We start from the raw sequence: 14,702 nt of genomic DNA on the forward strand, positions 1-14,702 counted from the left end.
GCACAAGCCAGAGGAATCAAAAGAGCTTAGATTTGTGGAGTGCCTATTAAGAAACAAACAAACAAACAAACCTGAAAATCATCCAGGGTGGGAGAGCAGAATTCTCTGCACACAGGTGCTAAGGTCCACACCCCACCACCCCAGGTTCAGCCTTGCAAGATCCTTGACTTGTTTTAGAGAACTATGAGGCCACAGAGTGGAGAGAGTAGATTAAACGGCAGAAGAGCCGAGTGTGATGCACTCAGATCCCCTTGGGAGTAAAGGATGTAGCCGCCCGCCCACCTGCCCCCAGTTGCTTGAAGTCCTGCAGGAAGACGGTCCTCAGAAATCCAGCCCAGCTCTGGCAACCGGAAGGCTCACCCTTTATATCCCCTTCCCAGGGCTAGAAAGGCCAGCCTCCTTGCCCCCACTCAGAATAACTCTGAAGGGCCACCCTAAATTCAGAGCCCTCTAAGACATTCATTATGACTGCATCACAGAACACTCATGTTCTCTGCCCATACCTACTTCCCTCCCCATCCACAAGTGCCATTCTCACAGCACAATAAATGCCCATTAAACGTCCATTCACCTCCATCTCAGAGCTGGATTTCCAGAGACTCCAACATGGAACATAGGCAAACAGGGTAAACTTTGTCTTGGAGGACAGACGACAGGAGCAGGCAAATTACAGCTGGCGGGCCAAATCTGGCCCACTGCCTGTTTTGTAAATAAAGTTTTATTGGAACAGAACCATGCTCATTTATTTATGCATTGTCTTTGGCTGCGTTCCTTCTACAATGGCAGAGTTGAGTAGTTCCTAGAGAGACCACATGGCCTGCAAAGCCTAACTTAATTGCTACCGGGCCCTTTCCAAAAAAAAAAAAAGTTTGCCAACCCCAGTTCTTAATCATTAAAGAAAAAGCACAGATGTAAAAGAAGGGTTCCTCCTCAAATGTCTTCTGGCATCTCTAGCAAGAAATCTTCATGGGCTTGGGGAACTGAGTGTAATGCAGGCTTCTCTGGTAGACTTGGCATGTATACGTGCAGTGTCATGTAGGCTTCCCTTGAGTGGTGTAAGTGCTTTCTTCATGAAATAAACCTCACTCACCACTAATGTGTTAGATTATTGCGTCAGAACACTAGTAAACACGGCATTCCTTCCATGAACTGGCAGGGATGTCTTCCTCTCCAGTCATTCCCATCTTTGGCCACTAGTGATACTAAACTCCACTGGGGTCTTCCCAGACCAACGACACCAGAGCAATTCTAAGACAGAGGGTCCACATAGAACATTGGTGTCTGGGGCAGATGTGGGCAAACAGTGCATTCAGCAGTGTCTTCTCCAAAAGCATCTAACAAAATGAGGTGGTTTTGCTCTATCTACTTGGTTGTCTTAGGAACAGGGGAAAGCTTCAGATCTTGGCCACAAATAGGAAATTAAACTGGCGGTAAGTAACGCATTGAAGTCGATACTGGTTTAGCAGGACTTCCCTGGTGATGCAGTGGTTAAGAATCCGCCTGCGAATGCAGGAGACACTGGTTCGAGCCCTGGTCCGGGAAGATCCCACATGCCACGGAGCAACTAAGCCCGTGAACCACAACTACTGAGCCTGCGCTCTAGAGTCCACAATCCACAACTACTGAGGCCATGTGCCTCAACTATTGAAGCCCGCATGCCTAGAGCCCATGCTCCGCAACAAAGAGTAGCCCCCGCTCACCGTAACTAGAGAAAGCCTGTGCAGCAATGAAGACCCAACGCAGCCAAAAATAAATAAATAAATAAATTTATTATTTAAAAAAAAAAATACTGGTTTTGGCATGCAACACCCAGTGAGGAGAGAAACATTCAGATCAACACTGTACGTCCCATAGAACACCAGGAGAACAGATTTCAGGCTGGGAGGGATTTCTGAGCCAATAAGTTTTAACTCTCAAATGGCATGGCTTGTTACATTTAGTTAGAAATTAACTGTGTAGCTTACTCTCCTAATAGATTTTACCCACGGTAACTGGGCGCCAAATGCTGGTATTATTTATATGTCTATGAGCAGTCTTTGAACATCACCTTTGATAGTGATAGTGGAGATGGGGCCCACCACTGACAGCGTCCCCACCATCCTAACTGCTCTACTTTGGGCTGTCACTGAGGATGGCACAGTGTGAGCCAAACACACACGATTGTTCTCAGCTCTGGCACTTCATGGCCAGGTGGGCTTGGGCAAGTTATTTAGTCTTCAAGCCCCATTTGTCTTGTTGGCAAAATAGGAATCCTGACATTCTCTTTACAGAATGGTTTGAATGATTCAAAGTAATAAATACAATGGAAGTAGCCCAGGGCTTGGCATCTAGGATTTCCACAGTAAATGTTGTGGGTATTGATTGATAGGATGATGATAATGATGATGATGATGGTGGTGATGGTGACATTATTCCTTACAACAGAGGCAGGGATTTGTACAATGTCCATCTAGCAAGTGCTAGCAGGATGCTTCTAACAGTGGAGACGTAAGTAACAAACTTACAAGGACCAAGGAAATGAACAAAGAGGGAACCAATTCACAAGCCCTCTACCTCTGAAAAAAAGAACAGGTACCCCTGGTTCTGTTAAAAATGTTAATTCCCAGCAGACACGGCCAATCTGCACTGCACAAAGCATTTGATGGCATCCCATTTTCCCTAATCTTAGCGATCTTTCTGGGTGCGTGTCCTGGAGGCTCATTCAACAATACAATTTATAGGACTGTCTGTCTGATGACCCAATGACTAGAGCTAAAATTACTTTGCCTCCATTTGTAGAATCTCCCAGGCTGCACCTACCTTGCAGCTGAATGTAAGTTGGCTAGCAAGGGTACTGCTCATTCTGTATTTTGGAATCTTTCAGATACAAAGAATCAGATTCAGTAACTATGAAGTGTGATGACCACTAACAGCACATGTAGCCACAGGAAGCTGTCAAGAATGTCTCAGACTAGACTCCAGTTTCAGATGAGCAAATACAAACAGTTCATTGGAGTTTTAATGAGCATCGCCACTGTCGGAAAGCACTCGCATTAAGGTTTAAAAGCTTTGTCAAGACTGAAGGTCAGAGAGCTTGAAGCCTTGTGTAGATTATACTAGGACAGACTGTGGTAGTTAGAATCTGTGAGTTGTGCTTATAAATTTCAGGCAAGAATTCTATAGCATGGACAAGAAGTGCTTTCTTATCACCAGGGAAGAAATGCATTCCATTGCAAATTCGTTTCTAAGTGAGAGAGCACAGCCATACAGGGATGTGTGTGTGCATGTGTGTGTGTGTGTGTGAGTGTGCATTTGTAAACATGGACACGTGTCCTAAACAGTGAGCCCAAGGTTCTATAGCTTTGAACTTCATGACTGAGGGACCCAGAGTCACCTGGAACCTCTTTTCCTTATAGATTTCACCTCAGAAAAATAGAGTGGAAATTTTTTCAAGCTTAAGGGGACCTTAAGCTTGAAAAATTGAACATTAAATCCAACCCCTTCTCTAGTTACCCAGATGAGGAAACAGAATCAGAGTTAGTGTGGCATGTCCACGTTCAACGTGCTGGAAAATAATAGATCAGCAACTCTAAGAGAGGTGACCTGGCCGCCATAAATATCTCCTTCCTCAAATGGTAGGATAAGGTCATGTGATTTAGAGCCACTCAAATGCTCCACAGGTGAATCTTTGGGATTAGAGCTATTCTGGGGGGAAGTCGGCCCATGGGAAGTAAAAATTAACTTGCACTCTTTGCCTAAGAAAATCAATTATAGGAGTAGTCATTTCACAAAGTCACAATCAAAAATCTTGTCTGCGCCAAAACCAAAAATAAGATGTAGGGATTTTCTCTGCTCACGCTCCTCTCCTCTGAGATGAATGTTTGAGATCTGGCGCTGGTGATTTTTAAGGCTCCTTTGGTGAAAGTGTTATAAATCCAAGTTACTATTTCATACCATGAGACACAGCACAAAGACTAGGATATGCTTCAATGGGGGAGCATACAACAATGTAGGTCGTATATTTCCAGACTCTTCGTCAACAAGGAAGAAGAAATGGCTGGCTTGAAAAGTGTCTTTAAAACCCAAAGCGAGGCCCAGCTCTGCAACACTGACGGCTGCTTATGTTTTCCTTTTTGCAGTAAGTCTGCCAGACTCAGACGCATTCAACAGTCTAATCAGTCTGAAAGCCATGTCAAATTGCCTTAAAAATCTCTGAGCATTCAATATATATACACTTGTTAAAATTAATTGCATCATTTAACATTTCTACGCACATTACAGCTTTAAAATATTTTAGTCTTTTTTATAAATTAATAAAGCTTTTCATGGACAAAAATTGCACTGTAAAATTATTATGCATATGCCACATTTTCAACTTTACCACTATCATTTTTGAATATTTTCCCCAAGTGGAAAGTCACTAATTCATAAATCAGAATCTCTTGCGGAAGTGTACACAGGGAAGGAGAGAAGTCTGGCCTCTGGCTAAGGCCTGCTCCCCCCTCTACCCCCGATCTCCCAAGAAAGGTAAAGGGTACCCAGGACAGCTGACCTTGGGAATTCTGCCTGGCCCTGGCAGTGGCGGAAAGGTATCAAATCCCAGCCGAGTTGCCCCAGAAAACACAACTGAAGAATCAGAAAACTACTGCTTCTTCTGTTTGGTGTGGAGAGTCCCAGGTTTGTCCCATGATTACTAGACACACCCTCACACACAAACACTCCATTCTGGAGCTTTGTGGTCTAGGTTTCTAAGGCCAACCCATCAACATCAACTACCCGACTGAAAAGTTAAACGTGCAGAACTCTGGAGACTTCCAGATGTGCAGATGTTCACACCAGAGGGACAAAACATCTGGGAGTGGACGGCCCTTGGCTCTTCTCATCCCATTTTGGAATGACAAGGGCCTAAATGAACTTCACTTGGGGTAGAGTCCCCTACTCATTATATAGGGTCTGGAGCTACTGATGGAAACCAAAGTTTGAGGGAAGGTCTTTCATAATCTACAAAAGTATCATCTAAGAAAATCTATCCAAACCAGACATCAACACGGAGCTATCAACGGTCAACTTTGAGTGGAGGAGAGGAAGCAGTTACTGAGAACTGCTTCTTGGAATAAGTTACGTAGAAGAAACTCACTCACTACGCACCTTGGCAATCACACCAATTACCTGAAGTGGGGAGGGGTCTGCAGTGTCACTCACCTGCTGTGTAACTCCAGCCCGGGATGTGAATGGACAGTTGGTTGGCATGACCATGACCGCCGGTGTGACAATGAGCTGCATGGTTCTCCCTCCCTTTTCTCACAGAGATCTGGTTACTTCCCGCATCTGTATTTTCCAGTGGAGGAGAGCCTCTCCAAGGACACATGCCGGTTCCCGCGGTCCCCAAATGTACCCGCCCCAACGATGGGTTGTCCTTCAAGAAACTTTCTTGCAAACCTAGGTTCCAGCGAGGGCCTAGGAGGTTCTGGTTTCCCTCCGTGAGCTCCAGCTTCAGGGCTCTGCTTATTGGCTCTCCGTTAGCTGTGCCACCTACTCCATCTGGTGTCAATCTGTGTGAACTGCAATTGAGGTTGAGGGACAGAACGGATCTGTGCATCTTAGGGCCAGCAAGTCGAGGTGGCTCAATGGGGACAGAGAGGGACCTGTCCAGATAGTAGATGGAATTTGGACACGGCTGAGACACTCTGAGATGGACACAGGAGCTGAACACCAGCGGGCTCTTCCCCTCCTGTGACCGTGGGGTGCTTGGAGAAAAATGGTCCTCCCTGTTGTCCACATTGGTGATCCAGTACTCGTGTCCCTCACACAGCCGTGCGTGGGCTTCAGGGACCTTCAGCCCCATTACAGAGCTGTTTCTGGAGAATTCTGTACAGGTGAAAGGTCCATGGTGCCGACTTGGGTCGGCACCACCAGCCAGAGCAGAGGGGTCCCCAAGCAGAGCATTCTGGGCCCTGCACTTGATGCAGAGCGGGTCCCCGACAGCCTCCCACACTAGAGTGCTGGCAGGGGGCCCCACGCGCCTGGCCGTGATGGTGATGGAAGCAAATCCCTTCTGGGAGCCACTGCACGGCTTCTCCTCTTTGCGCGGTGGCTCTGTCGCAGGCCCTCGCTCCCCAGCCTGTGTCTGAATTCCTAGTCCACCGGGAAGGAACTCGAAGGCCCTGTTAATAGTGACTCCGCTGCGATTAGCCAGCGATAGCTTCATGGGATATGCACACGGCACAGGCAACTCGGCCCCATTTTCTTTTGATTTATTCTCATCAATCAGCTGTGAAATGACTATGGATGAAATCATTTTTGTGTTCTGAGATGCCAGAGTCCCCTGCAAATGGAAAGAGATGGCAATTATTCAAGCAGTTCATTGTAATGCAGGCAGGGAACTCTTTCAAGGGCCAAGAGGATGCTGGAGATCTTTGTTCCTAACGCTCAAGTGTTTCTCATCCAAGGCCTTTCAACACACACCTGACACCCAACACCTCTGAGCATCTGAAGGGCAGGAAACCCAGATCTGCTTGTGAAATGATTAAACGTTCTGGGAGAATTCCTCTGACTGGGGAATTGGTTTTTCTCTGCTGGGTGTCTGCTCTTAGTTTATTTAATGGTGTTTGTGTCCATGGGGATCGCCAAATTTCGATAATCACCTTCACCAGGCCCAGGAGCACCTGAATACAGGTTCACAGCCTCACAGAGGAGGGAAGACGGGATTCTGGAGGAGGGCTGGGATCTGGGGGCACAGGTACGTGGGAGATGAGTCCATGCTCCTCCATGGAAACAGTAAATGTGATTCCAAGGAGCTCCGCCCGACCCTCAGTCCCCAACTCCCCAGCACAACCTTCCATCTTTGCTGGTCTAGACTGGAATTCAGTCACTCACTCAGGCTTGGCATCACAGGGGTCAAAGTCCAGAAATGAAAACAATGGAAATCAAATGCCCAAGCTTGACAATTGCCCAGACTAACACACTGATGACAATCTCGTAACAGAATGGGATGGGGGTGGGGATTTGGAACAAGACAGATGCGATTTTCCTGCATTTCAATGCTCAGTTGCATAAGCATGAGTTTTTGTCCAGTATAATGATCAAGGTGTTGCATGCTTCCTTATCAACAGACCCTGCTTCCTAATCAGCAGATCCTATGCCCTGACAGTAAATCACTAGTGTGTCCAAAACAATGTGCTATGATTTTTAATAAAGCATCTAACCAGGTTGAGACCAGGAGGAAGACTCTGCCCTCATTTTGTTTTTATTACATGTGTGCATGAAGCACCTCAGAAAGCGACACGGAAGACTGAGTGCATCCAGCACTAGTGAATACCTGCAGGATCCTGAGCCTCTAGGTTGACATTCATTAACCTACGTGCTTAAAATGAACCTTTGCGTGAACTGCACAGCATCCAAAATAACCCTGGGAACTGCTCACCGCACACTGCCTGCAAAATCTTCACTTCAGGGGCCTGAAGGCGTAACTGGTGCTTAGCACTTAAGCAGCAGTTCTCAAACGCCAAGGTACCTGAGAAGCACCTGAGATGTTACACTTGTAGGTTCCTCAGGCTCCAGAGACTTTGATTCTGTAGGTCTGTGGGTAGGGTCCAGGCATCTGCATTTTAACCAACATCCCTGGGACCCTGATATAGGTGATCCAGGGAACACACTTTGAGAAACACTGACAGAGTCATGGGACTGCTGGTCTTTTCAAAAAGGGGGCGGGCCTGCGTTTGATGAGAGCAAATTATTATCTTTTCCTAAGATGGGATAAGAAAGCACAGTGGCCTTTTCTTTAGAGCAGGATGAATATTCATTTACTCAACTAGTGGAATGCTCTCCTCCAGCTGGGCTTCTGAGGGGAAGACCCTCACTCATGTGATGTCCGCCCAACAGCCCTTACTCATTGCGTTGTACTATTACTCAGTAGTCCTTACTATTAGACACGGGAAGAGGGAGAGCTTGTCCTTCCTGTTTTTTCCTTTGTTTCCTTGCTTTCCTGGCATTCTTCATCACCTGACTCGTTATATTTGAAAGGTACATGGTAACACTGTAAATCAACGCTACTCCAATATAAGTTGAAAATAAATAATAAAGAGACGCGGTAAGTTGCAAATTCAAAAGATGACAAGAGATAGGTGAAGAAGAAGAAAAAATGGATAGGAGCATCATTTTGAAAATCATTTTTTTAAAAATCGAAACACCATGGCTACCTTTTTCCAGATGGCCAATGTAAGCCAGGCTCTGCTTGAAACCTCCTCTTTCAAGATAGGGCCTCCTCTTCAGCGGTTCTCAGCCCAGGTTACACACATGAGCCGCCTGGGAGCTTGTAAAAACCCCACTGCGCAGGCCTCATCTCCAACAATTACATTAGGATCCTTGGGGGTGGGGCCCCAGGCATCTGTGCTTTTTAAAGCTTCCAGTTGATTGCATAGGCCTGGCAATGCTGAGAGCCACCTGGATGCCTGAGGCACCTCCCTCTCCCCTCCCCCTCTGTCTCTCTCCCCACCCTCCATGGCTGTTGTTTACCCACAAGAAAACTGAAGTTCACCTGGTACCAACCCCAGGCTGTTTGACTCGAACACTATCGCTCCCGTTTTAGTTAAATTCCGTTCTGATAATAATTGTTCCCGTGCAATCTACAAAGTGCATAATCACACCCAGAAGGAACTCCTTTGACCCTGGCCTTTGAAAACAAATACCCATCTTGGAAACCGGGCAGCATTGGTCTTAGAGTGCACTATTTCCCAAAGTTTGGGCCAGTGATCACCTGCATAGAAAACACCTAGGATTTAAATCCGCATTTTACACAGATTTCTAAACCCTTCCCTCTGAAGACCTAAGGTGAATCAGGATCTCAGGGCATAAGGCCCAGAAGTTGTATTTTTAAGGATCTGCCAGGTGATTCTTCTGCACAGATAAGATAGAAAGGATGCTGGGCCAGAACTTGGACCTCCTGAGGTCCCTCCTGAGCCTGGGGCTCCCAGACTGGCCACAGGACCTTGGAGGCAGCTTTGGATTCCACAGCTATACAGCAAGGAGCAAACAGTAATTCTTGTGGGGACGCCGGGCTTCCTCGTACTCTGGTCTCCAACATTAAGAGGGTACCCCACCCTTTAGGCTCAAGATCCTATGAGAGCCTTGGCCTTGATATAAACAGTGAGCGTCAGAAACAAGGGGTGTGTGTCTAGGAATGAGTTAAGGCCATCTCAGCCTGGAGCAAGGGCAGACAGGGCGCTGACTCTGGCTACATCAACCTTGCTGCACACCTGAGCTGAGTCGGGGAGCCACGACCCGGAGCCTGGGGCCACCCACACTGGACAGACGCCCTCGGGGCTGTGCTGGGGCTGTGGGCATTACAGCAGGAGGTCCTAGAGGCCCAGAAGGATGGGCAGAGAATCAACCACCATTTCACTACCTTGGGGCTGGCAAGTGCTACTGTGACTTTGATCCCATCCAACGCAAACAGATAAGGGAAGAGACATAATGAATGATATGAATCTGAACTTATGTCTGAAGCTCCGTCATTGCTCAGGACGTCAGGGTGACACTGTTCCTGGGGGATCAATGCTGAAGGAAACCCAGTTCCAAAGAAAAATCTGTTTGCCTTCTCTACATCATACAGAAGTTGTGGAAATCAAAACCAATGATGGCTATGAAAGTACCTCTCAAGATATGAACATGTTATGTAACTCCAGGGTATGACTTGCCCTGTGAGTTAGCAGAAATCAGTGGATATCTGATATAATCAAACCTATGGAGGAATGAGGGAGTATTTATATCAAAATTATACATATTTCACAGGAGTTTATAATGAATGCATTTGAGTTTGAGTTGTATAACCCATTACATACCCAGTAGAGTGAAATTTTGTGAATGTGAATGTAGAATGAAAGTAACTATTTTAGATGCAAATTCTGTTATTCATAACATAGATTCATGGTCAAACCATTTATTTATTCACTCATCAGACAAATATTTATTGAGCACCTACTATGTGCCAGGCTCTGTGCTGGGTGCTGAGGGAACTTCCTGGACTCATGGAATTAACAGACCGGACATAACACGAAGCAGGTCATCAGGTTGCCAGGCCAGGGATTATTAGGTTAAATTCTACTGATTTTTTTCAGGTGTTTAGACTCAGCTTTGACAAAAGCCCCCACCAATAAACTGAAAGAAATTAAAAAGGAAACACTGCACTCTTTGCCCTTCAATCTATATCATACACTTGTATGGGAAGTTCTATTTATGAAATTTTATTTTCTCATTGAGATCTATTAAATAACTAAAGATTAGGTCTAACCTCTTAAAAATCAGTATCAGTTTGCCAGGGCTGCTATAACAGAGTACCACGGTCTGGGTGGCTTATGCAACAGAAATTTTATTCTCTCACAGTTCTGGAGGCTAGAAGTCCAAGATCAAGGTGTCAGCAGGGTTGGTCCCCTCCGAGCCTTCTCCCTGTGTCTTCACATCTTCTTCCTTCTGCGTGTGTCTATGTCCTAATCTCTTCCTATAAGGACACCAGTTGTACTGGATTACGGCCCATCCTGCCTAACTACCTCACTTAACCTTAATCACCTCTTTAAAGACCCTGCCTCCAAATGTGCATTCTGAAGTTCTGGAGTTAGGACTCCAACATCTAAATGTGAGGGGACACGATTCTGTCCGTAACAGACGACACGACATCACGTTGGGTCCTGCTCTTCTTCTGGAGCTGGGAAACCAAGAAACAGATGAAGCAGAGGGGCTACTTGATATTCCTGTCCACCAACTGCTTTTAAAACAGGACGCATTTTCTTCCAAAGTAAGCACATCTTTTCTATCAAATGTCTTCCCCAATGAAGCTATTTCAAGGTGTCACTCCATCGGTCCTTTGTTAACTGAACACGGCTTTGAAAAAAGAAGTCTTTTATCTAAAATAAAATTAACTGATGTAAGATTTGATTTGAAAGGAAGAAAATAATCTTGTATTTAAGATTAGATAAATAATCTTGTATTTAGAACATTCAAGGTCAGAGAGAGGTCAAGCGAAAATAGTTGGGGTTTGTGTCTGGCTTTTGTAGTAAATCATCCATGTCCTGACCATCACCACACAACACTACCTTTGTACACGCTCTCTTTCATAAATGTCGCTTTAAGATATTGATGTCTTTTAAATGCTTCAAGCACGATTTTGTAGTGCTGGTAACTGCTTTCATAGTTCTATTCATTTTATTGACTGTTTTTAACTTTATATTTATGCTTTAAGGCATATTACTATGAAGGACTCCCTTTCATAAATGGAAGTAAGACAGAGATAAACAGCAGATGATCAGGGAAATCATATCCTGAACCACGGGAGTGAGGATGCTTCCATTCCTGCAGCAATTTATTTCTCCAAAGGATAAGCACCGAATCCAATCTATAGGTTTGAAACCTGTATTTTTCTCCATGAGACAATTCTTCCCTTTTCCATAGCTGTTCTGCAACGTACAACTGTACTTGCCAGTGGAGCCTTTGGTCCTGTCTCTCCACAGATACAAACTGAAGTTACCTTTGCATTAGCTGCAAGCATGCTTACTCCCACTTGGTTGATCTAGTATCATCATCACAAGGTAATCTGCCAACATAGTGGTATTTCATCACTGAATGTAAGAGTGTTTTCAAATATATGGGTTCACTCTGGTATGTAACAATAGGGAAGGATGGTTTTAAGACAAAATGGAAAAATTGGAAATTGGAAGACAGGGATTGACACGTACACACTACTATATATAAAATAGATAACTAATAAGGACCTACTGTATCGTACAGGGACGTCTACTCAATACTCTGTAATGACCTATATGGGAATAGAATCTAAAAAAGAGTGGATATATGTATATGTATAACAGATTCACTTTGCTGTGCACCTGAAACTAATACAACATTGTAAATCAACTATATCCCAATAAAAATGTATAAATAAATTAATTAATTAAAATTTAAGAAAAAAGAAAAATAGGAGATTTTCCCCCTCTCCATCCTGCAAATTTTATCTTTCCACACATTTACTAGAATCCAAAGGATTCAATGCAGTGTAATGTATTACAGTGAAAACCTGGCAAGAATCTAAATGAATTTTAAAAGGGGACTGGGCAAGTAAATCATGGCATGCACGACTGCATCATATTCTGTCGAAATTAAAAATAAAGATTACAAAGAATTTAAATGATATGGGAAGTTGCCAGTGATAGAATGTTATGTAATAAAAGAAAGCTATAAATGTTGATATACATTACAGTCTTATGTTTAAAAATGCATGGGAAAAATAAGGGAAAGAAATATATAAATATTTTCTTATTTCTCTATTCCTGTATTTTCCTAAGTGTCTGTATGAAGTTGCCATTATTTTTGTTATAGGGAAAATTTAAACATTTTTTTTTAAAAAAGAAAACCCTGTTCCATATTTCATTCCTTTTAAGTAATCACTTGGCTGAAGAAGTGCCTGCATATCTTTTCTATGGCTTCGATGAATTTGAAAGGAAAAGTGATCAGTCTTGTGCAGGCTCTGGAGGAGAGGCAGAGATTCATGGCAGTTACAAAGGAAGGCCATCCGTCTGGAGTGTCTCATCATCTTACAGCATCCTTATAACAAACACACAGGGACAAGCTTTAAAAACTCAAAGTTAGGAGGGAAATGTGAAAGTCACACTACTGCCTTGATCAAAGTAGACGATCCAGATCACTACAAAGCAGAAGTTTAGAAGGTATGTTTTCTGGGCATTAACTCAGTCATAGATAATAATCAAGTGTGAATATGTGAATATGTGTGTGTGTGTGTACGTGTTACAGAGACCCAACCACATGGCCCCAAAGATCTATATCATTAATGACCAAATTGATTAATTTTAACATCAACAGGAAAATGCTGAACTTTACCAGCTCAGTGTGAAAACAGATGGGAAAGATCTTCAGATGGTATCTTTCTTAAAAAAAAAAAAAGTAGCAGTTGACCTTCACATTATCCTCCCCTTCTTAACGGGGCATCTCCTGCCAGGGATGGTTCTCCATGGTCCACGGCTCCTGCAACTCATTCCCTCCCTGCAACCTGGGCTTCCTGCTCCTGCTCAGGGAACACATTAATTAGTGCTACCCATCTCTGCATCTTCAGACAGGGAGCTCCGTGTTCCACATAGAAATGGCTTTAAATACTGATGACTAAATCTCAGGTCCCAGAATAGTGTCTTTTCTCCATCATGTGAGATTTCAGGCCTGGGGTCTCTGAGGAAATGTTGAACTTTATTAAACACAAAGCTAAATCAAAGGATAATACCTAAGATAAGCATTTAGGGGGCAAATTATTTTTTACAGCTACCCTTGCTACTTTAATGTTATGAAGGGTCAATTCTTACAATTCCACCCTCTCTTAGAATTACAAAAGTTGGAGGCAGAATTTCATTTGTGAAAGACAAGAGATGCCTTGTAAACGGTAACACTTCAGACAATTCTTTCAGGCAGCAAAGTCTATATTTTAAGTTCTGTTCACTGGAACGAGCCTTTGTCTAAGCCAGCCCTTTAGAGCAAGATCAGACAGAAGCTCTAGAGCCAGACAGCTTATGAGCTGCGAGATTTGGGTCAAGTCAACTACTGGAGCTACTGAAGCTTTAATTTTCTCATCTGCAAAACAGGTATAACAACAGTACAGTTGTCCCTCGGTATCCAAGGGGGATTTGTTCCAGGAACCCCCTCAGATACCAAAATCCAGGGATGCTCAAGTCCTTTATATAAAATGGCAGAGTGTTTGCATATAACTTATGCACATCCTCCTGCATACTTTAAATCACCTCTAAATTACTTATAATAACCAATACAATATTATGCAAATAGTTGCTGGCGTGTGGCAAATTCAAGTTTTGCTCTTTGGAACTTTCTGGAAGTTTTTTTCCAAATAGTTTCAATCGGCAGTTGAGTGAACCCGCAGATGAAGAACCTGTGGATATGGAGAGCCCATGGTACCTCCCTCCCAGGATCATGGGAAGGACAAAATGAGTCAGTTAGACAGAGCCTGGCATGTGATACATTGTCAATACTACCACTGTGTACAGAGTTTTTTATTGTCTAGAATCAAAACGTTTCATTTTGGAAATATGACCTCTAATTTTCTTCCCCCAATGAGACTACTGACACTTTTTGCAGTTATAACAACCTGTGGTAACTTAGATTTCAAATTACCTCTTCTCCACCTTCACAATGCCAAATGGCATCATCCTCTCTCCCCAGCAGATTAATTTTGGTTTAAAATTGAGATTCAGTCACCATACTCTCCTTTGATACTGCAAATCTACAAATTATAGGTCAAGATTATAAAGGAATAATTGAATACACACTGCATACTTTAATGTAAAGTCTTAGTCATTGATGGTTAGATTTTCTGCTGCGTTGATTCCATTTTTGACTAAACAAAATAAAATGCAAACACAAGTAGTCCGGTGATCGTGTTTTACAATTAGCTGCATTTTGCTGACTACTCTAGAAGTTAGAAACATATGTTACCTCAGTGAAGGCAGATTTCTTCTCTGGAACATCAGACTGGAGATTTTTAAGGGCAATGTGATCGTGGGGACTGTACTGGTTGTCCCGTAATCCTAGGCAAAGGGAGATAATATTGCTATTTTTTAGTATACGAAAGGATAAAATGGAGTATATAACTTTACTATAAAATTTAATGTCATCTACTCAAGTATTATATGAACCAATAGTGAATCCAGTGTACTCTG

At 43.6% G+C, this 14,702-nt stretch overlaps 1 protein-coding gene across 2 annotated transcripts in view; it reads right to left on the reverse strand.

Moving 5' to 3' along the window:
- The window catches only part of LOC309813226 ((E2-independent) E3 ubiquitin-conjugating enzyme FATS), a gene marked incomplete at both ends in the record, with an annotated part of 240,926 nt that overhangs the window by 68,943 nt on the left and 157,281 nt on the right, over nt 1-14,702 (reverse strand). For both annotated transcript variants that reach the window (XM_082637849.1, XM_082637848.1), the window contains 2 exons: nt 5,182-6,304; nt 14,479-14,570. In XM_082637849.1, coding sequence (XP_082493975.1) covers nt 5,182-6,304; nt 14,479-14,570 — 1,215 coding nt within the window. The remainder of the gene's footprint in view (nt 1-5,181; nt 6,305-14,478; nt 14,571-14,702) is intronic.

Source organism: Mesoplodon mirus, assembly GCF_964341445.2.
Source record: "Mesoplodon mirus genome assembly, chromosome: 2".
NCBI lineage: Eukaryota > Metazoa > Chordata > Mammalia > Artiodactyla > Ziphiidae > Mesoplodon > Mesoplodon mirus.